Source organism: Arvicanthis niloticus, chromosome 17, assembly GCF_011762505.2.
Source record: "Arvicanthis niloticus isolate mArvNil1 chromosome 17, mArvNil1.pat.X, whole genome shotgun sequence".
Taxonomy (NCBI): domain Eukaryota; kingdom Metazoa; phylum Chordata; class Mammalia; order Rodentia; family Muridae; genus Arvicanthis; species Arvicanthis niloticus.
The window spans coordinates 34,089,917-34,112,204 of NC_047674.1; the positions used below are offsets into that span (position 1 = coordinate 34,089,917).

Genomic DNA, 22,288 nt, shown 5'->3' on the forward strand with positions numbered 1-22,288 from the left:
CATACGTTTTAGGAGTTTCTTAGGATTTGGTGATGACAATTGTATGTATGCCACAGAGGGGAAGTGTGTACACTACCGTCATATGAGTGAAATCAGGACAGTGAGACGGTTGTCAGAGTGGTGCCCCCTGATAAGACACTTCAGTTCTGTTTTTTGTCAGGCAACCTTTGGAAGTCATCGGGCCAATTTATGTGTAAACTGGGGCTAATGTTAGAGCTCGCTTTAAGTGGCTTGAGAATAAAAATGGACAGATATACAGGTTCCGGTTCAAGGGACTGCCACTGATTTAGTCTGTCTTAGGCTGATTGATATTTTGAGTCTTCAAAGTGCTAGAATATACTATGCACTTCTCACCCAGGCCACTCCCAGCCCCCTCCCAGGGCCTGTCTGCGGCTTTTGCAGGGGGACAAGCCGCCTCGAACACACTGTAGATGGCAGCGGCCCGCCGTCTTGTCCACCCAGCTCTTCGGTTGTCCACCCAGCAGACCTTGTGGTCCCGGACCGTTTCTGGTAAGTCCTGCAGGTTCCTCCACTCCCCTGAGTCTATGCTCAGCTCGAATGTTCCCTGGCGAGCATCGCGCAAGGATGCGCAAACTGACGTCATTCTTAAAGCTCTTTTCTCATCAGAAAGATGAAGGCAGAGTTGCTAATAGAACGAGGGACAGTCCTTGTGTTAGGGGCAAAGCGGACTCGGCCGGCTCCTCTCCACCTCCTAGGAGAGCTGGGAGGCCAACACCGGTAAAGCGGTCCCGAGCTTCCGAAGCCTCAGTTACCCCGACTCTGGCTACAGCGTGGGAATGTTTGCCGTTTGCACTGCAGCCCCGAGCCCAACGGCGTCCTCGCGCATCCAGGGCATCTTACGTTGTGGAAAACAAAACAACAAAATCCCCACCACTTGGATTCAGGCTGTTTTACGAAGGGCGATGTGGCTCAGCCTAAACCCAGTATTTGTGGGAGGCTGAGGCAGTAGGATCGCCACCAATTCCAAGCTAGCCTGGGCTTCAGTGGGAGACACGGTCTCAAAAAGAACCCACATCCGCAAACAAAACAAAATCCAAAATCAGCATCAAAAAGTTTGTCGGCGTGCAAAATGCACGAGACGCAGAGCCCCTTCAGCGGCTCCAGCGCGGTACCACGGTGGGCGGGGCGCCGGGGTGGGACTTCAGTGCCTCACTTCCGCTTCCGGTCCCAAAAGAACTCTCCCGCCACTGAGAAAGAGAGGCTGTCAGCGCGGGTGTTTCTTCCAGTTTGGTTGCTGGCTGGTTAAAGAATATCCTGCGGGTTTATTTGGGACGGAGAGAAACCGTGGAGTTGGAAGTTTGTGAGTTGACCTGGTGGGACCGAGTGACAGGTGGTGTCGGGTGGGAGGGAGGCGCTGGGATGGGGGTGGTGGCGGTCCGAGAAGGCGCTGGGGCCGGGAGGGAAGGTGAGGCACTTTTGAATGTTCTGGAAAGGCTGAATTCCAGAGTTATAAGTAAGGGAATTAAGTCTCTCATCCAGGTAGAATCTACTTTTCTTTCCCTTGATTTCAGGAATTTAACACACCCCCAAACCTCATCTTGTCTTGGGTTCGCAGATGCCTGAGGGTGGCGAAACAAGTCTAGTGAGCAGGCAATATCACTTTGTCCACTCTCTGTCTTACAAGGGCTACTATCTGCATATTTCCCAGTTTGAGTCCTCCCCTCACTTGCCCCCGTTATTACAGATGTATGTAGAAAATCTAGACAACGCAGAAGGGCATCGTCTAGGTATAATCACTTTAAAACGGTCTGTGCCTTCCTTCAGTATTTTGTGTGTTCCCGTACATATATCTACTTTATTGTGTCAGCCCCTTTCCGTCGTTTTAACATATATATGTGTGTATGTGTGTATATGTATACATATATATACAGTATATAATTTATTTATTTCACTACTTTTCAAAAGGTGGTCAAGATGCAGTTCTCAGGAAGGACCCGGAAGAAGCTGAGATTGGCAGGTGACCAGAGAAACGCTTGTTACCCTCACAGCCTTCAGTTTTACCTGCAGCCACCTACTGAAAACATATCATTGACCGAGTTTGAAAACTTGGCTTTTGACAGAGTTAAATGTAAGTGGCATTTAAAATTCCAGTGTTTGTGTTCTTGAGAAGGGCAGGTGTCACTTGTGGCAACGAATCCAGGCTGCTCACCTCTGCTCAGCAGTCCATTCTATATATATATATTGGTGGTTTGCTGTTGAAAGTCTGTTATTCATTTATTCACTGTAGTATGCATATTGAGTACTTCCCTGCCAGGTGGCAGAGACTTTGTAATGAATAATGCAATTAAGCTCTATGTTGAAACTATATCTACCACGTGGAGACAGACACGTAGAGTAGAAATCATACATCAGATTACTTTCTGCTTCGCCACCCACAGGCATCTGCGAACCCAAGACAGGATGAGGTTTGTGTGTGTGTGTGTGTGTGTGTGTGTGTGTGTGTGTGTGTGGTATATATTAATTTCCTGAAATCAAGGGAAAGAAAAATAGATTCTACCTGGATGGAGACTTAATTCCCCTACTTATATGCCCCTGGAGCATGAAAGTGAGAATAACTAACTTAGTTTAATTAAGGAAGGTTTCCTAGAGAGTTGAAATTTGGTCTGGTTTCTGAAGAAATGAACAGAAAGTAGGGATTTTTCAATAGAAGCAGTGAAGAGCTTTTCCAGGATGAGATGAGGGTCTCTACAAAGGCTTGCAGTTGTCAAGGAGAGCTCCGCTTCCGGTGAGTAGTCGAGGGAGAGTGGAGAAGTGTGGACGTCTGAAGGCATATTATACCAAGCAGGACTGAGGTGTGAGAAGGATGTAGCCACTGAACTGGAGGCCTCTTATCCTTTGTGTGTGAAGGAAGAGATGAACGAGCTAGCCACGAACCGAGACAAATACAAGCACTCTCAGAGTTTATGTTCCAGAATATTCTTGCTGGAGTAATCAGAAGATGGGAAAACACTGTTCATTTTTCTTCGAGCAACAGGGTAAGAGCTGTCAGCCCAGGAAAAAGCACTTATTACTGTCCAGTGTAGTGAAGACAAGGTGGGTGGGGAAGGGCACAGGAAGCTTAGTCCTGTCAGAGTTTCCTAGTGATTGAAACCCTTGGCTTGGTCACGTCAGGTGAAATGGTAAGGACCAGGCAGCAGAGGCAGTGATAGGGAAAGGCTTGAGGGATGCTAAGGAGGTGTCATGAACAGGGTCAGGTGAGTGGTTGGAGGTCAGGTCCAAGGGAGCAGGTACCGAAAGAAGACGATGTGGGAAGTGGAGACATGTGCATACCATAGCAGGATGGAACCGGTGGAATATGGTCGTGTGCTTAGGTGGTAGCAGAAGACTCATTTCTGGTGTTGAGGCATGCATGCCTCGAGGGGATGTGTATGAGAAAGGCGTGCACATGGCTTTAGAAACCTCTGAATGCTCCTGGCTTCTATTCTGGACGGCTCCCTTGGGTGACTTGGTGCCTTCCATTGCTGTGAAGTCATCGGGAAAGGAAGGCCTTTTTTCCCCCCTCTCTCCTCCCTTTCATCTTACTGATATGCTCAGTCAAGGCAGCTCCAAACTGCAAAGCTTTTCTTCACACCGACACACAGGCTTTTTCACTTCTCAGCATTTGGTGGCTTGGTACAGCAGGAAAGATCACCAATTATTCTTCCATCTTCCCCGGCTGAGCATCTTTGGTGTTAGGTTTTATTTCTGCACATTGGTGTGGTTCATCGACTTCCAAGCATAGTTCATGTGAGATACCTGCAGGAAACAAAATTGTTAATATTGTCAAATATTCCAAGAACAAATAATTAGAGAATTGCTCTCCATAGGTTTTTATCTTTGATTTAGGTGTTTTTTTTTTTTTTTTTTTTTTTTTTTTTTTTTTGTCTTGGATTTAAACTTTTTTTTTCCTTTTAATCTTTTTCCCTCCTAGTGCTTAAAGCAATTGAAAATCTTGGTGTCAGCTATGTGAAAGGAACCGAACAATACCAGAATAAACTGGAAGCTGAGATTCGGAAGCTCAAGTTTTCCTACAGAGTAAGTAACAGGAAGGCGGAGGGAGAAGGCTCCCTTCAGTCCGAGTGTGTTTGCATTAACAAGTGTAAGTTATGGGAAGGGGCTTTTATTAGGCATGGGCTTCTATAAAGATGGATGTAGTTAGAAAGTCTTAAAAAAATACAGATTTTGCTGAGGTGATCGGCATGTAGTTAGATGGTTGTAATACAGTAGTTTCCCACCCTCAGGCCTGCCATCCTTCTGGCCTGTTAATTCCTCATTGCAGGACTGTCCTGTATATTGTGCAGGGTGTTTAGTGAGACCCTCGCCTTCTACCCATGGACTGATCACAGAGATTGCCTGTGTATTCCGTGTCACAGGGTGATGCATGCTGGGTTTTTGTGTGTGTGTGTGTGTGTACTTCAGGAGCATGTACAGTGGCTGCCTGGCTGGCTCGGGCAGGGGCAGTTTAGAAGGGTGACCAGAGGAGGAAGTTCTGGAGTTCTGGAACTGCTATCTATCTATCTATCTATCTATCTATCTATCTATCTATCTATCTATCTATCTATTGTTTTGATTTTTTTTGAAGGGGGTTATTCCGCAGTCCGAGTTCCTAGCACTTGTGATATCGCCCAGGCTGGCCCTGCACTGTTCATCAGCCCCTGGAGTGCTGACGTAGCAGGTGTGCAGTGCCACGTCTGGCTTGGAACTGCATCGTGACAGATACCATGACATTTTTATTTTGGGAGGATAATTGCCAGCAGCAGGTTGATCAGGTCGTCTAGGACAGGAGAGAGCAGGACCCTGGAATGATGAGACTCTGAGTTTATGAGTGATGGGGATATTAACGTGGACTAAAAGGATTTTAGTGGCTTATCCCGAGGGAAAACCAGAGAGAATAGTTGCAGTGCCCAGGTCTCTGCTTAGGACAATATATATTAGTTCATTAGTACCTGACAGAAGTAACTGAAGGGAAGAGGGGTTTTACTTGTGGCCATACTTCATCATAGACTTCGTAGAGGTGGGAGCATGCAGATTTCATAATGGGGGAGTGTGCAGTTGGGATTCCTCAGACAGAAGTCAGTGGTCTGCCCCTGGTGACCTACTGCAGACAGGTCCTGTGTTCAGGTGATGACATTTTAGGATGTGACACACAACAAGAGAAGCTAGTCCTGGGACCAAGAAACCGAGTCATGTTCTAGACATGACTTGGGTGTGTCTGTGACATGTCTTGTGGACATCTGCATGTGCAAGTCTGGATTTGGAACACGTGGTTAGTGAGAGAGAAGAGGAGGCTGCTGAGAAGGTTGGCCTCAACAAGGCTTAAGTGCAGGTGCACTGGGGAAATAGTTAGAGACGGAATGGGGGGCAGGCGGAGGAGATAGCTTTGTGAGAGTTAGGAGATGAACTGGGTCATATTAATACTGACAGCGAAACAGCATCAGATATTTGTAAATCTGGCTGTAAATACATTACTTATGTACTCTAATGTAGTTTGTCTCATAAGCCAGGTAACATTACCCTCTTATTTTATGAACGAGGACTCTGTTTTCTTATACTTCATGCTCATAATAATGGTAAACAGTAGAGCCGAGATTTTAATCCGTGGCATTTTATTTTGTAATGGTATTTCTAATCCCAACAGTTTCAGAAACTTACGGTAGATGACGTTAAGATGAGTTGTACGGTATGCAGTGGATTTAGCATCCAGATGACCCTTGCAGACAAGGCAGAAACCAGAATAGTGGTAATGGTTGGGGGAGAGAGTAGTGAGGTGGATACAGATTCTCTTGTAAGATGCTTAGCAGAATATTACAGGGAGAGGCAGGACAAGATACACTCATTATACATGACACACATGTGTGTTTGTTTTTTATGTGTGTGAGTGATGTACATATGTGTGCAGGTGTGCTCACCCTTGTTGGATTGACCAGTGGGCAGAGATTGACACTAGGATGTCTTTCACAGTCATTTTCCGACCAAGGGCCACTAGAGGCAACAGCCAATGAGTTGAAGGTTTTAGTTACTGGACAGTGAAGGAGAGATGCTGTGTCCATGGAGATGGGAGGGGAGGCAACAGATGCTGTGTCCATGGAGATGGGGGGAAGGCAGCAGATGCTGTGTCCATGGAGATGGGGGGAAGGCAGCATGCCATGTGGATACACAATCTCAGTGCTCTTGGGGAAGGTGCTACAGCAGGGACTTCAGGGCAGCTGGTGAAGACTGAAGCTGCTCTCTAAGAATTGAGGAGGGAGATGTTTCTGTGTCAATCCCAGTTTTGCTGCTTGTAGGCTTTGTGCTGTTGTTTGAATCTGGAACGTCTCCCAGAGGCTTGAGTGTTAAAGAGCTTGGTCCTCAGCTTGGTGTGTTTGAAGGGAGATGGAGTCTATAAAAGGTGAGATGAGGCCCAGTGGGAGGATTTTGGTCATTGGAGCATCCGTTGAAGGGCGTAGTGACACCCTGGTCTACACCTTTGGGTACTTCTGCCGCTCCTGTACGGTGAGTGGCCCTGCTCCGGCATGTGCTACCTCCTACAGTGTTCTGGGCCCCAAAGTGGCAGAATAAATGACAGTACTAAAATCCTCAAATCTGTGAGCCAAGAATGAACCTTTAGCCTTTTAAATTGCCCATCTCTCCTATTCTGTAAGAGGAACCAAAAGCTGACTGTAATTATTATGTACATGGATATAAATGTATATTTACATGTGTATGTATTATTGTATATTATGTATATATGTGTGTGTATACACACACACACACACACACACACACACACACACATTGTACACACACCCACCTACCACACTCTGAAGTCCTAGGTCCTATCTCCAAATGCTGAGAACAAAGTCAGTCAGCTTTTGGTTACTCGTGTGTGTTTGTGTGTATATGTGTGTATATGTGTGTGTATGTGTATATGTACAGTTTTTTTTTTTTTGTCCATACATAGAACAATCGAAATGAAGGAAGTTGAGGGTTGATCTGTAGAACTGATTGAGAGGTGAACATCCTGGGTATAGGGAAGGCAGGAGCAGCAGCTGAGAGAAGGGAGAAACTGGCTTTGCCCAGGAGCTTTCAATGAGATAGTATAGTTCTTAGTCTCACCTGGTTGTGGTTGATAACTCAATAATTACCCTGGAGAGCGTGAACGTGTTGAGTCACGATTAAATGTGTTGAGTCAGCGTCTTTTTACCCCTCTTGTCATTCCAATACATTCATTTCTTCACGCGGCCTTATTTTCCAGGAGAACCTGGAGGATGAGTACGAGCCACGGAGAAGGGACCACATCTCTCACTTTATCCTGCGACTTGCGTACTGCCAGTCGTGAGTATACACCTGCACCATAAGGGATTTCATCAGGAGGGCTACTTTCGATACTCTTTCAAGAAAAAGTGGTAACATTACTAATAAACATTCATTCAAACATGCACTTGTTTTTGGTAAAAGCTTTCTAATTTGAGAAGTAAGCGCTTACTACATTCTAGCTATTTTCAGTCAGTAGCTGCTTAATTATGAGTCAATGCTGCCACCTAGAGGTAGAAGGAGTTAATTGCTTTCTTACAATTAAACTTTTTCCCCTTAACTAATTTTTGGTCAAATATTAGAGCTATGGTTTTTATTAGTAGGTTATGAGTTGAGTATCTTGAATTGTTTCTTCTCTCAGTAACATAAATGATAGTGTTTTTGGCTTAAAGCTTGAGACCTAGAGTTTTGGCTTTATAAGAAAACCATATGCAATCCTCCATAGTCACTGAATAATTGGTAGTCTGTAAAAGTCATCTCGCAGAAATGAAACTATTTCATATGCAGTATTTACAGTGTGAATGCTACTCTTATGGATAAGTATATTTTTATTTTGGCTTTAAAATATTGAAGTTTGCTATAAAGCTTACACTTTCAGCTGACAAAGTGTACACATGTTCATCTGTTCAGAGGTAAAATCACTCTTAAGGTTTTGGTGTTTCTACATGATGTGGGCCTTTGAAGAAGGAATGCCTTACTTCCCGATGTAACTGACTCTTTGGAAGTTTAAATGCAGTGAGCTGTTTTTATGTTACTCAATGGTTTGCAGGTTTCCTCAAAACGTCCTGAATTTATAACACTCCCGGCCTCCCTCCCGGGGTTTGCAGTGCTCACATCTGTATCAGATGAGCCAGGGTGCACAGCGGTGGCGGCGGTGCAGAGAGCATGTCTGCTCCTCACTGCCCTCTGTGCCCCTGACTTGCCTTGAGTGTCTTCTCAGAAGATCTGAGTCTAGTAATCTTCGGTTACTCATGACAGTCCTATTTCTGTTTGTGTTTCAGAGAAGATCTTAGACGATGGTTTATTCAACAAGAAATGGATCTGCTTCGGTTTCGATTCAGTATTTTACCAAAGGATAAAGTCCAGAGTTTCTTAAAGGACAGCCATTTGCATTTTGAGGCTGTAAGTGTGTTCCCCCCATGTGTGTGAGTGTGAGTGTGTGTTTCCTACTCCCTCTAACGCGCCCCCCTTTGAGCTTTGCATCCGCGGAGAAATCACGAGACGCAGAGATCAGGTAGTTACTGCAAAACGAGGCTTTTTAATCTTTATCACCCACGTGGAGAAACGCGGAGAGACGCGGAAGGGAAGGGGTGAGGAAGGGGTCCGGCTTAAGTACAGTCTAGAGTGACGTATTCACTTCTGGTTGGCTGTTCGCTCACCACATGCCTCGGGATTGGCAGTGACTAAGCACGCCTATCTGCCTAGCAACTGCGCAGATAAATGTTTACATCTGGAGAAGACACGCGGCCAGTGCCATCTTGGAAATGCAAATGTGTAGCCACTGAAACAGCGGCTCACTACAACTCCCCTCTCCCTTTGTTTTCATTTTTGTGAGACTGGGTCTTACTGTATAGCCCAGACTCAGACTTAGGGCAGTCTCTGTGCCTCTGTCTACTGAGCACTGGGATTTCAGGTGTGCCCCTGTGCCTGGCTTGTAAAGTACCGTCTCCTTTTATGTGTTGGGATTCTAAGTGGAGTTCAGGCTCTCTATGTCCTTTTACTAGGTAGCCGGCTCCAAGACTAGCTGATAGCAAGTGATACTTAAAAGCATGTGAAGTCTAGAGAAGGTCGTATTTCACTCTGAAAGTCAGCTGTTTGTAAAGTCTGCTTGGATAGATTTAAGGAATAGTTTTTGCAGGTGAATCTGAGCAAACTACATTTTGCAGTTACATGAAACAGAAATGTTTGGGAAATTTAGCACAGAGAAGTACTGTGGATAGAAGAAGAAAGATATCTTAGGTGGATCTGTGCTCTGTCAGAGGAAGATTGTTTCTGGCAGCTTCCAGCCTTCAGGTGGAAGTGGGACTGTTTAGGACTTTGGTGTCAGTGTAAGGCACACGTCCTGTCTTCAGGCACCTCCCTGCCAAGGCTTCTTACAAGCCAGTGCGACCAGGAAGACAGAGGTACTCGAGTTTTCTGAACTCATTTTTCCTACTTCCTGTTATACTTTTGGTCAGATTTGGTTGTATGAGGAGAGTCAACTATCAGTGTTTACGAGGGAGGTGCTTTTCTTCTCGGAGTGCCTCTACATGATGCCCCCGTGTGGGATCACCTGGGCACACAGGGTCACTGCACCCAAACTCAGAGCTTCCCCTCTGATTCTAGGTAGCTTTGGCCTTTGGCGAAGTCCACTGTTGGTGTTATCAACAGTTGATTTATCTTAAAAAAAAAAAAAAGATGTATTTATTTTAGTCATGTTTTACGCCTGTGTCTGTGCGTGGATATGCATGTGAGTGTGGTGCCCATGGAGGCTAGAGGCGCTGGATTCCTGCCACTGGAGTTACAGGCAGTTGGGCGCTGCTTGACCTGGGTGCTGGGACTCACACCCAGGCCCTGTGGAAGAGCGGTTTGTGTTCTTAACTGCCAAGTCATCTCTAGCTTTAATTTATCTTCTTGTTAGAAATAGGTTTTTAAAACTAAACTATTATTGAACTTACTGATTTCTGTTAGAAGATTGAAAAAAGTTGTCCAGATGCCTTTTTTTTTTTTTTAAGATTTACTTTTGACTCTAGAATATCTGAGCAAATCTCCATATACACTTTAAAAGAGTACTATATTGAAGTGCGGGGGAGGCAGCCCAGTGAAGTGCTGCTCTTGCAGAGTAGTAGGGTCCGGTCCCCAGCACTCAGGTAAGTGGCTCACAACAGCTTGGAACTAATCAGTTCCAGGGGATCTAATGCCTTTTTCTGAGCTCCTTGGGCACTAGGTGCACATGTAGTCCTCATACATATATGCAGGCACTCATACACGTAAAATAAAAATAAATCCTAATCGTATGTGCTTATTGAAATGAAATTAATATATTTTAACATGCTTTTTTTTTTTTTTTTTTTTTTTAAGAATTATTTATTTATTTTGGGTATACGAGCACACTGTAGCTGTCCTCAGACCCACCAGAGGAGGGCAACAGATTCCTTTACAGATGGTTGTGAGCCACCATGTGGTTACTGGGAATTGAACTCAGGACCTCTGGAAGAGCAGTCAGTGCTCTTAACCTCTGAGCCATCTCTCCAGCCCCCGTCAGCACTATCTAATTGGGATATTTTTATTATCTTCAGATCAAAACCTCATACCCATTAGTAGTTACTCCGTGTACTAATTAGCTTTCTGTTGCTGAGAAAACAGGTCACAGCATTAGTGATCATGGTGCATGTCCTCTGGCTCCACTGTTTGTGGTTCTGTGGTGAGGCAGAGCACCATGGTGGAGGGGGCTGGTGACAGGGAGCTGCTCTCCTGGTAGGAGCCAGAAATACTGAGATACCGGAGTGGGCCAAGGCAAGATGAGCCCAGCAAAAGCTGGTGATTTGTATTTGTAATTCTGGAAACAAGACTACTAGGCGTTCAAGGGATCGTTGGCTACATAACAAGACTAGTCTGAATGACACGGGACTCACCTTAAAAGAGAACTCGAAAGATCTTCCACAGGTCCTCCTTGGTGTCATTGCTCCTTCAGTCAGTTTCCCCTTCTCCAAGGCTGTCACAGGGTGAGCTCTCAGGACCCACCTGCCGGTCAATGTTGACTCTTCACTTCCAAACTGGCCACCTCACACCCTCCCAGTGCTTGGCATCTGCTGCTTGGAGTTCATATTCTGGGGTGTGGATGCAGTAGTTGATATTCTAGGGTGGGATGCAGTAGTTGATATTCTAGGGTGTGGATGCAGTAGTTGATATTCTAGGGTGTGGATACAGTAGTTGATATTCTAGGGTGGGATGCAGTAGTTGATATTCTAGGGTGTGGATGCAGTAGTTGATATTCTAGGGTGGGATGCAGTAGTTGATATTCTAGGGTGGGATGCAGTAGTTGATATTCTAGGGTGGGATGGAGTAGTTGATATTCTAGGGTGTGGATGCAGTAGTTGATATTCTAGGGTGTGGATGCAGTAGTTGGTATTCTAGGGTGTGGATGCAGTAGTTGATATTCTAGGGTGGGATGCAGTAGTTGATATTCTAGGGTGGGATGCAGTAGTTGATATTGTAGGGTGTGGATGCAGTAGTTGATATTCTAGGGTGGGATGGAGTAGTTGATATTCTAGGGTGTGGATGCAGTAGTTGATATTCTAGGGTGTGGATGCAGTAGTTGATATTCTAGGGTGTGGATATAGTAGTTGATATTCTAGGGTGGGTTGCAGTAGTTGATATTCTAGGGTGTGATGCAGTAGTTGATATTCTAGGGTGTGGATGCAGTAGTTGATATTCTAGGGTGTGGATGCAGTAGTTGATATTCTAGGGTGTGGATGCAGTAGTTGATATTCTAGGGTGGGATGCAGTAGTTGATATTCTATGGTGGGATGCAGTAGTTGATATTCTAGGGTGTGGATGCAGTAGTTGATATTCTAGGGTGTGGATGCAGTAGTTGATATTCTAGGGTGTGGATGCAGTAGTTGATATTCTAGGGTGTGGATGTAGTAGTTGATATTCTAGGGTGTGGATGCAGTAGTTGATATTCTAGGGTGGGATGCAGTAGTTGATATTCTAGGGTGGGATGCAGTAGTTGATATTCTAGGGTGTGGATGCAGTAGTTGATATTCTAGGGTGTGGATGTAGTAGTTGATATTCTAGGGTGTGGATGCAGTAGTTGATATTCTAGGGTGGGATGCAGTAGTTGATATTCTAGGGTGGGATGCAGTAGTTGATATTCTAGGGTGTGGATGCAGTAGTTGATATTCTAGGGTGTGGATGCAGTAGTTGATATTCTAGGGTGTGGATGCAGTAGTTGATATTCTAGGGTGTGGATGCAGTAGTTGATATTCTAGGGTGTGGATGCAGTAGTTGATATTCTAGGGTGTGGATGCAGTAGTTGATATTCTAGGGTGGGATGCAGTAGTTGATATTCTATGGTGGGATGCAGTAGTTGATATTCTAGGGTGTGGATGCAGTAGTTGATATTCTAGGGTGGGATGCAGTAGTTGATATTCTAGGGTGGGATGCAGTAGTTGATATTCTAGGGTGTGGATGCAGTAGTTGATATTTTAGGGTGTGGATGTAGTAGTTGATATTCTAGGGTGTGGATGTAGTAGTTGATATTCTAGGGTGGGATGCAGTAGTTGATATTCTAGGGTGTGGATGCAGTAGTTGATATTCTAGGGTGTGGATATAGTAGTTGATATTCTAGGGTGTGGATGCAGTAGTTGATATTCTAGGGTGGGATGCAGTAGTTGATATTCTAGGGTGTGGATGCAGTAGTTGATATTCTAGGGTGTGGATATAGTAGTTGATATTCTAGGGTGGGATGCAGTAGTTGATATTCTAGGGTGTGGATGCAGTAGTTGATATTTTAGGGTGTGGATGTAGTAGTTGATATTCTAGGGTGTGGATGTAGTAGTTGATATTCTAGGGTGGGATGCAGTAGTTGATATTCTAGGGTGTGGATGCAGTAGTTGATATTCTAGGGTGTGGATATAGTAGTTGATATTCTAGGGTGTGGATGCAGTAGTTGATATTCTAGGGTGTGGATGTAGTAGTTGATATTCTAGGGTGTGGATGCAGTAGTTGATATTCTAGGGTGTGGATATAGTAGTTGATATTCTAGGGTGGATGCAGTAGTTGATATTCTAGGTGGGATGCAGTAGTTGATTCTGGGTGTGGATGCAGTAGTTGGATATTCCCGGGTGGGATGCATAGTGATATTCTAGGTGGGATGCAGTAGTTGATATTCTAGGGTGGGATGCAGTAGTTGATATTCTAGGGTGTGGATGTAGTAGTTGATATTCTAGGGTGGGATGCAGTAGTTGATATTCTAGGGTGTGGATGCAGTAGTTGATATTCTAGGGTGTGGATGCAGTAGTTGATATTCTAGGGTGTGGATGTAGTAGTTGATATTCGAGGGTGTGGATGTAATAGTTGATATCTCAGGGTGGGATGCAGTAGTTGATATTCTAGGGTGGGATGCAGTAGTTGATATTCTAGGGTGTGGATGCAGTAGTTGAGTATTCTAGGGTGTGGGATGTAGTAGTTGATATTCTAGGGTGTGGATGTAATAGTTGATATTCCAGGGTGTGGATGCAGTAGTTGATATTCTAGGGTGTGGATATTAGTAAGTTGATAGTCTAGGGTGAGGATGCAGTAGTTGATATTCTAAGGTGGGATGCAGTAGTGGATTATTCCTAGGGTGGGATGCAGTAGTTGATGATTCTAGGGTGTGGATGGCAGTATTGATATTCTAAGGGTGTGGATTGCAGTAGTTGATATTCATAGGGTGTGGGACGTAGTAGTTGTATTCTAGGGTGTGGATGCAGTTAGTTGATATTACTAGGGGTGTGGATATAGTAGTTGTATTCTCTAGGGTGGGAATGCAGTAGTTGATATTCTAGGGTGGGATGCAGTAGTTGATATTCTAGGGTGGGAATGCAGTAGTTGATATTCTAGGGTGTGGATGCAGTAGTTGATATTCTAGGGTGTGGATGCAGTAGTTGATATTCTAGGGTGTGGATGTAGTAGTTGATATTCTAGGGTGGGATGCAGTAGTTGATATTCTAGGGTGTGATGCAGTAGTTGATATTCTAGGGTGTGGATATAGTAGTTGATATTCTAGGGTGGGATGCAGTAGTTGATATTCTAGGGTGGGATGCAGTAGTTGATATTCTAGGGTGTGGATGCAGTAGTTGATATTCTAGGGTGTGGATATAGTAGTTGATATTCTAGGGTGTGGATGCAGTAGTTGATATTCTAGGGTGGGATGCAGTAGTTGATATTCTAGGGTGTGGATGCAGTAGTTGATATTCTAGGGTGTGGATGCAGTAGTTGATATTCTAGGGTGTGGATGCAGTAGTTGATATTCTAGGGTGTGGATGCAGTAGTTGATATTCTAGGGTGTGGATGCTAGTAGTTGATATTCTAGGGTGTGGATGCAGTAGTTGATATTCTAGGGTGGGATGCAGTAGTTGATATTCTAGGGTGTGGATGCAGTAGTTGATATTCTAGGGTGTGGATGCAGTAGTTGATATTCTAGGGTGTGGATGCAGTAGTTGATATTCTAGGGTGTGGATGCAGTAGTTGATATTCTAGGGTGTGGATGCAGTAGTTGATATTCTAGGGTGTGGATGCAGTAGTTGATATTCTAGGGTGTGGATGCAGTAGTTGATATTCTAGGGTGGGATGCAGTAGTTGATATTCTAGGGTGGGATGCAGTAGTTGATATTCTAGGGTGTGGATGTAGTAGTTGATATTCTAGGGTGTGGATGTAGTAGTTGATATTCTAGGGTGTGGATGCAGTAGTTGATATTCTAGGGTGGGATGCAGTAGTTGATATTCTAGGGTGGGATGCAGTAGTTGATATTCTAGGGTGTGGATGCAGTAGTTGATATTCTAGGGTGTGGATGATAGTAGTTGATATTCTAGGGTGTGGATGCAGTAGTTGATATTCTAGGGTGGGATATCTAGGGTGGGAATGAGTAGTTGATATTCTAGGGTGTGGATGCAGTAGTTGATATTCTAGGGGATGCGTAGTTGATATCTAGGGTGTGGATGCAGTAGTTGATATTCTAGGGTGTGGATTAGCAGTAGTTGATATTCTAGGGTGGGATGCAGTAGTTGATATTCTAGGGTGTGGATGCAGTAGTTGATATTCTAGGGTGTGGATGCAGTAGTAGATATTCCGTGGTTGGGATGCAGTTATTCTAGGGTGGGATGCAGTAGTTGATATTCTAGGGTGGGATGCAGTAGTTGATATTCTAGGGTGTGGATACAGTAGTTGATATTCCCGGGTGGGATGCAGTAGTTGATATTCTAGGGTGGGATGCAGTAGTTGATATTCCAGGGTGGGATGCAGTAGTTGATATTCTAGGGTGTGGATGTAGTAGTTGATATTCTAGGGTGTGGATGTAGTAGTTGATATTCTAGGGTGGGATGCAGTAGTTGATATTCTAGGGTGTGGATGCAGTAGTTGATATTCTAGGGTGTGGATATAGTAGTTGATATTCTAGGGTGTGGATGCAGTAGTTGATATTCTAGGGTGGGATGCAGTAGTTGATATTCTAGGGTGTGGATGCAGTAGTTGATATTCTAGGGTGTGGATATAGTAGTTGATATTCTAGGGTGTGGATGCAGTAGTTGATATTCTAGGGTGTGGATACAGTAGTTGATATTCCCGGGTGGGATGCAGTAGTTGATATTCTAGGGTGGGATGCAGTAGTTGATATTCCAGGGTGGGATGCAGTAGTTGATATTCTAGGGTGTGGATGCAGTAGTTGATATTCTAGGGTGGGATGGAGTAGTTGATATTCTAGGGTGTGGATGCAGTAGTTGATATTCTAGGGTGTGGATGCAGTAGTTGATATTCTAGGGTGTGGATGTAGTAGTTGATATTCTAGGGTGTGGATGTAATAGTTGATATTCCAGGGTGGGATGCAGTAGTTGATATTCTAGGGTGGGATGCAGTAGTTGATATTCTAGGGTGGGATGCAGTAGTTGATATTCTAGGGTGTGGATGCAGTAGTTGATATTCTAGGGTGTGGATGCAGTAGTTGATATTCTAGGGTGTGGATGCAGTAGTTGATATTCTAGGGTGTGGATGCAGTAGTTGATATTCTAGGGTGTGGATGCAGTAGTTGATATTCTAGAGTGGGATGCAGTTGTTGATATTCTAGGGTGGGATGCAGTAGTTGATATTCTAGGGTGGGATGCAGTAGTTGATATTCCAGGGTGGGATGCAGTAGTTGATATTCTAGGGTGTGGATGCAGTAGTTGATATTCTAGGGTGTGGATGCAGTAGTTGATATTCTAGGGTGGGATGCAGTAGTTGATATTCTAGGGTGTGGATGCAGTAGTTGATATTCTAGGGTGGGATGCAGTAGTTGATATTCTAGGGTGGGATGCAGTAGTTGATATTCTATGGTGGGATGCAGTAGTTGATATTCCAGGGTGAGATGCAGTAGTTGATATTCTAGGGTAGGATGCAGTAGTTGATATTCTAGGGTGGGATGCAGTAGTTGATATTCTAGGGTGGGATGCAGTAGTTGATATTCTAGGGTGTGGATGCAGTAGTTGATATTCCAGGGTGGGATGCAGTAGTTGATATTCTAGGGTGTGGATGCAGTAGTTGATATTCTAGGGTGTGGATGCAGTAGTTGATATTCTAGGGTGGGATGCAGTAGTTGATATTCCAGGGTGGGATGCAGTAGTTGATATTGTAGGGTGTGGATGCAGTAGTTGATATTCTAGGGTGTGGATATAGTAGTTGATATTCTAGGGTGTGGATGCAGTAGTTGATATTCTAGGGTGTGGATGCAGTAGTTGATATTCTAGGTGGGATGCGGTAGTGGAAAAAAGAAAATACACAGAAAGGAAACATACACATAAACTCTTTTCAAACAAAACAGCAACCAAGATCTCCATAAGGCGTCTGTGTTGGCCAATGTGGGCTGTGCTTGATAGCCAGCATACAAAGCCTTCCCTCTCCCAGCAGGTGACAACTGCAGAATAGCTTCTTGGTTAGAGGTGGGTCTTTGGGCTCACTTCCCTTTCTCTGTGTTTTGTGGTGTACACATATGTACCATGTGTGTGTGTGAGCCCTTGGCCGTCAGAAGCCAGTGGATACGCTGTGGTTGGAGTTGTGAATGATCGTGAGCTGCTCTGTGGGCGCTGGGAGCCAAACCTAGACCCCCTGCATCTACCCCCAGGGCTCCCTTCCTAAAAGTCAGCTCAGTTATACTTTTCTTCTCACAGTGGTTTGTAACGCCGAACAGCTCTGTGGACCAACCTTATGTTATCTGTATGGACTGGGCAGGCACAGTGTTGGTAACTTGTGATTAGAGAATAGGGGAAAGCTTGTGGAACGTCCAGCTAGCTGTGACCTGTTTATCTGTGTGTATAATTGTAAACAGTCATGACAGGTACTCCTTTGTAGTAATATTATAGAACTCGCAGACTTTGGGTTTTCCTTATAGAGTTACAGATTTAGATTCTGTTCATAAGGTAGCTTAAATCTAGACATTGGCAAAATGTGGAATTTCAAGCTGAATTCATTACCCTTGAAGACTAAAATTAACATATGCAAACAGTTTCAAACTAACTTGTGACAGTTATATATTTTTTTTAAAGTTTTCATGTAGTTTCTAAATTTTGTAGTCACATTGTTTGATTCTTATGCCTACAACTCTGCCCTTGGAAAATAGGATTTCAAATTAGTGGAAGTTTCCCATGTACAAGGTATCATACATGTTATAATACAATAGATAAATGTATATATAATGTTAAGTATTAATTAAAATTATTGTGAGATTGTTTATGTTTTCTGAAACTATTCTGAGATCGATGCTGAAATGAAATATGTTATATTTTTACTTCATAATTTTTTATAAACTTTCCCTTTTTTGCAAATGCCCTAAAAGCTCAATCCTCTTGCATTCATGTGTCCTAGGTTAGTTTGAAGTCTAGGTCAGATTGACTTGTTCTAGGTCATTTGGGTGAGAATATGAGGCAGATATGCTACTGGGTGTGGTAGCATGTGCCTGGAACCCCGGCATTTCGTCAGGGGCAGGAAGAGGACAGCAAGTCATAAGACTAGCCAGGTTCACAGTGAGTTTCAGGTCTGGCAGGGCTGCATGCTGAGACTCTCTCTAGTGACACGTAAAAAGTGGGAAAACAAAGGAAAATGAAAAAGTGTGTTTTCAGTGATCCTGTAGGTAATCTTGGTTACAGAGCATGTCGAGGAAGTAGCTGCTATAGCAGCCACTCTCTAGTAGCCTGCTGCTGTGGGTTTGCCATTCTGCTGTGCTTACCCTCCGAAGGCGCTATAACAGGGCATCTGTGTTTCTGTTTTGGGTATACCGCCATTATTTCTTTATCTGGGTGGTAACATGGCTTGAAGACTTTGTGCCTTTCTCTTGTCGTTGATCCTCTGTGGCTTTGTTCTCTTGCTTATCTCTGTTAAGTCTGCTGTCTGGGTCCCTGTTTTGGAGAAGAGAATCCTGTACTATACATTCTTGCTTCTTTGGGTGATTCAAGGGTAAGATCACTTTGTAAATAATAGGCAACAGAACTGTATCCAATCCTGCATGGGGTCCTCATTTCCTAGAAGGATGCGGATGACTGAATAGAGTCTGCATCACCTAGAGATGTAATGAGAGGAAGCTAGTCACCGACAGACAGCTCCCGTCTGCTGTCTACCAAGTACCAAGCCCTCAGCTAAGTGCTTTCTGTGGCTTATATAATGTCATTCTCCCAACAGTTCACAAGGAGTCTCGAGATGAGAGCAGTTAAAGAGCTTCCCCAGCATTGTATGTAGATGCTGGGGTCAGAACTAGTCTGTGATTGTGCGGAACACTTCCTGCTCAGGCCCCCCCCCCCCCCCGCCTTTAAAAATTTTTATTGAACCTTTTTTCACAATCCAGATTTTATCCCCCTCCTGGTCCACCCTCTGACTGTTCTATGTCTTATACTTCTTCCTCTCCTCCCACCCCCCCACACCCTCTCCCGTGCCGCACCGTCCCCCTCTCTCCATGAGGATGTCCCCCCCCACCCCCACCTCCCCACTCCCTGGGGCCTCCAGTCTCTTGAGGGTTAGGTGCATCTTCTCTGACTGAGTCCAGACCCAGCAATCCTCTGCTGTATATGTGCTGGGGGCCTCATATCAGCTGGTATATGCTGCCTGGTTGGTTATCTGGTGTCTGAGAGATCTTGGGGGTCCAGGTTAATTGAGACTGCTGGTCCTCCTACATGGTTGCCCTCCTCCTCAGCTTCCTCCAGCATTTCCCTAATTCAACCACAGGGCTCAGCAGCTTCTGTCCATTGGCTGGGTGCACATATCTGCATATGACCCTTTCATCTGCTTGTTGGGTCTTTAGGAGGGCAGTCATGATAGGTCCCTTTTTGTGAGCACTCCATAGCCTCAGTAACAGTGTCAGGCCTTGGGGCCTCCCCTTGAGCTGGATCCTACTCTGCACCTGTCACTGGACCTTCTTTTCCTCAGGCTCTTCTCCATTTTTTTCCCTGCAGTTCTTTCAGACGGGAACAATTCTGGGTTGGAGATTTTGACTGTGGGATGGCAACCTGCTCCCTCACTTGATGCCCTGTCTTCCTGCTGGAAGTGGGCTCTACAAGTTCCCTCTCCCCACTGTAGGGCATTTCATCTAAGGTCCCTTCCTTTGAGCCTCCTCAGCCCCCTTTACCTAGTTAAGAACATTTTTGGATGTGTTCGTTAATGATCAATGGTTACTCATGTAATATTCAAAGATCATTGTAAGCTGAAAATGGAGCACTAAACTTTGTGCTCCAGTTGGGAATAATTAAGTTTAATTCATCAGGCACAGAACAGTTAAGGACTTGAATAGATTTTCCTCTTAGTGCATAAGAAAGAGAGATATTATCAAGAGAGGCTTAGTGGTTATTACACACTGGGCTTTTTGGAAGGGCTTGTTGGCTAGTCCAAGGGTTCTGGACTACAGTTTCCCCAAAAGATCATCTAGACATCTTTGTGGTAGTTTTGCCAGGTATGATAGGTAGATATGTCATTTAGGAGACAGGAGGCTGGACTAGATAGGTCTGTGTAATGGAACTTTCCCATGTCTTCCTTGATTTTATGTTTGCGCGCCAGCTTTTCTCTCAACCACCATACCTTTTCCAGTTATTGAGCCCCAAACATTGTTTCCTAAGCCAACATGAAATTCTTAGCTCTGTGTTTTGCTTTGGGATTGTAGCTTTACGTGGATTTGGGATTGTGTTTTACGTGTTAATGTGTTTAAAGAAGGGCAGCTTTGAGTCTGACAGAGCTGAGAACCACCCTGGCCTGCAGGTCTCCAGTGATTGACAGTTGTACTGTCTAATTGAATAATACTAGAGGAACCAGCATTCCAGATGCCTTGTTTTTACTGTAAGTTCGAGAGGGAAGTTCTTCTATTTCTTGTGAAACATAATCCTAACTCCTAGGTCACATCCTTGTGAGCACGGCACATTAGACCAAGAGTCAGAAGCGGCATGAGAGTAGGGCACTTTCGTGCTCTCCTCGATAGGCAGGTGAAAGCTCGTTGCTGTGCTGAATGCCTCGCGTCTCAGAATTCCAGTGGAGTAGGAGAGCCAGCTTTCTGGAGAGAAAGTATGGAGCCCGGCTGTGTGTTCTCAGGTCTTTGAAGGACAGCCCTTTTGTTCCCTTGGGGACCTTAACAAAACATACAGTTAGACAATGGATCTTATCAGTGGAGATACTTTCATTCATTCGTTTAGACTTTTAGGTTCGTGATTATTGGCCAATTCTAATCTTAGCATTAATTTGTTTGATAAACATGTATTCTAGTTTGGGGCATTTTTTACATAAGGCTTTCCTTTTAAATATTCTAGTTAGCATATAGAAGAATGGGTTTCACAATGCCATCTTCTTACATACATGTTGTACCTTAGGCATATTTAACCTCCCTCAGAGCCCTCCCTCCCCAGCCTCCCCTCCTTCCTTCTGACTAAATCTCATTTCTCTCCCTTAGAGTTCCCTTTTCCATTTATGTAGAGTGTGTGTGTTAATGTAGTTAATTCTAAAGCTAGGTTGTGTATCTTTGAGAAAGCATGCAGTATTTTCTCTTCTGTTTGGCTGCCTCTGAGTTTTCAAGCCCTCTTGCTACAGACTTTGGCTCTGAGGCTCTGCCTTCATTGTTCTGTTTCTTACAAATCCCTTCACCTTTTGGGAATCAGAGGAAAGTTCTTGGTTGAAATGAAATGTTCTTATTTGGTGAGGCGGAGAGGGGTGAATGAGAGGTAATGATACTAAAATTGAAGATACTCTGACAGATTATTTTTTTCTCCCAAGAAGATGGGCTTCCAGGAACCCACTTACTTTGGCATGCTTTTCTTTCTTGGTTGGCAGGACTACTGTGCTGTAGAAGTGTCATTTGGGGGAGCCAGAGTACTGTCGTTGCCAGTGGTCCATTCAGTATAAGAGAGAAATAATGCAAGGAAGTTCATGCTCTGCAGGGTGTGTGTGTGTGTGTGTGTGTGTGTGTGTGTGTGTGTGTGTGTGTACGTGTGTGCGCTCTTTCCATAGGATATGGTTAGAAGGTTATTAAGTAGTAAATTAATGAAACTCAGCAACTGTGTAACTTGAATTTTAACGTTTTACACCTGCATCTTGGTTGTTGTGTTGACATCTTAAGAGCTAAGAGATGTCAGTGTTTTCAGATGAGGAGAATAAATGTGACATCATATCAGGGCCATAGTCGATCCACATCCAGTGGATGCTGTGACTCACTGGGGCTTGGGTTAAGTACTAAAATCCTTAGCAGCAGTCCTTAGAGTTTTTCTAGTCAGTGATAGTATTTTCTGAGTGCATGCAGCAGAGTGCTGTAAGTTATCTTGAAAGTATTGCCACTAGAGTAAGTGCTTCAAACAGTTCTGGAAGTGTTTGGTTATCAGTGGACAACAGAGCCTGGGTGTGGGTGCCGGTTCCTCAGGGATGTTGTCCCACAGGAGTCTGGTTTTAGGAAGGAGAACATTGGTATTTAGTTCCCTGGCCCTGGTTTCCCTTAGTTGTTGTTTATCATTTTAAATAGGTTTTTTTTTTTTTTTAAATATGTCTTCCAAAGGATTAAATTTCTTTTATTTTTGCCGTTTCTTTTGTGGTCAGGCACGTGCGTGTCGCACACAGGGGTCTCCACACTTGCGGTGGTATTTTATAGCATGTTAACAACATGATTTATTTCAGTTTCTCATAGGCTATTTATTGTCTGTCATTCAAAAATTTGTTTTTGAATTTTCCTGTTCCCTTCTTTGGAAAGACATTGGATTCTAGACTAGAAGTTCTCCGTTGAAGGCGGGACTCTGTCTTTCTGAGAAATGGAGCTTAATGTCAGTTAGA

At 44.2% G+C, this 22,288-nt stretch overlaps 1 protein-coding gene across 1 annotated transcript in view; it reads left to right on the forward strand.

Moving 5' to 3' along the window:
• Positions 1–1,190: 1,190 nt before the first annotated feature.
• Positions 1,191–22,288, forward strand: part of Prim2 (DNA primase subunit 2) — a 202,660-nt gene continuing 181,562 nt past the window's right edge. The window contains exons 1-5 of the mRNA XM_034522057.2: positions 1,191–1,321; positions 1,927–2,089; positions 3,932–4,035; positions 7,235–7,314; positions 8,295–8,415. Coding sequence (XP_034377948.1) covers positions 1,936–2,089; positions 3,932–4,035; positions 7,235–7,314; positions 8,295–8,415 — 459 coding nt within the window. The 5' untranslated portion in view covers positions 1,191–1,321; positions 1,927–1,935. The remainder of the gene's footprint in view (positions 1,322–1,926; positions 2,090–3,931; positions 4,036–7,234; positions 7,315–8,294; positions 8,416–22,288) is intronic.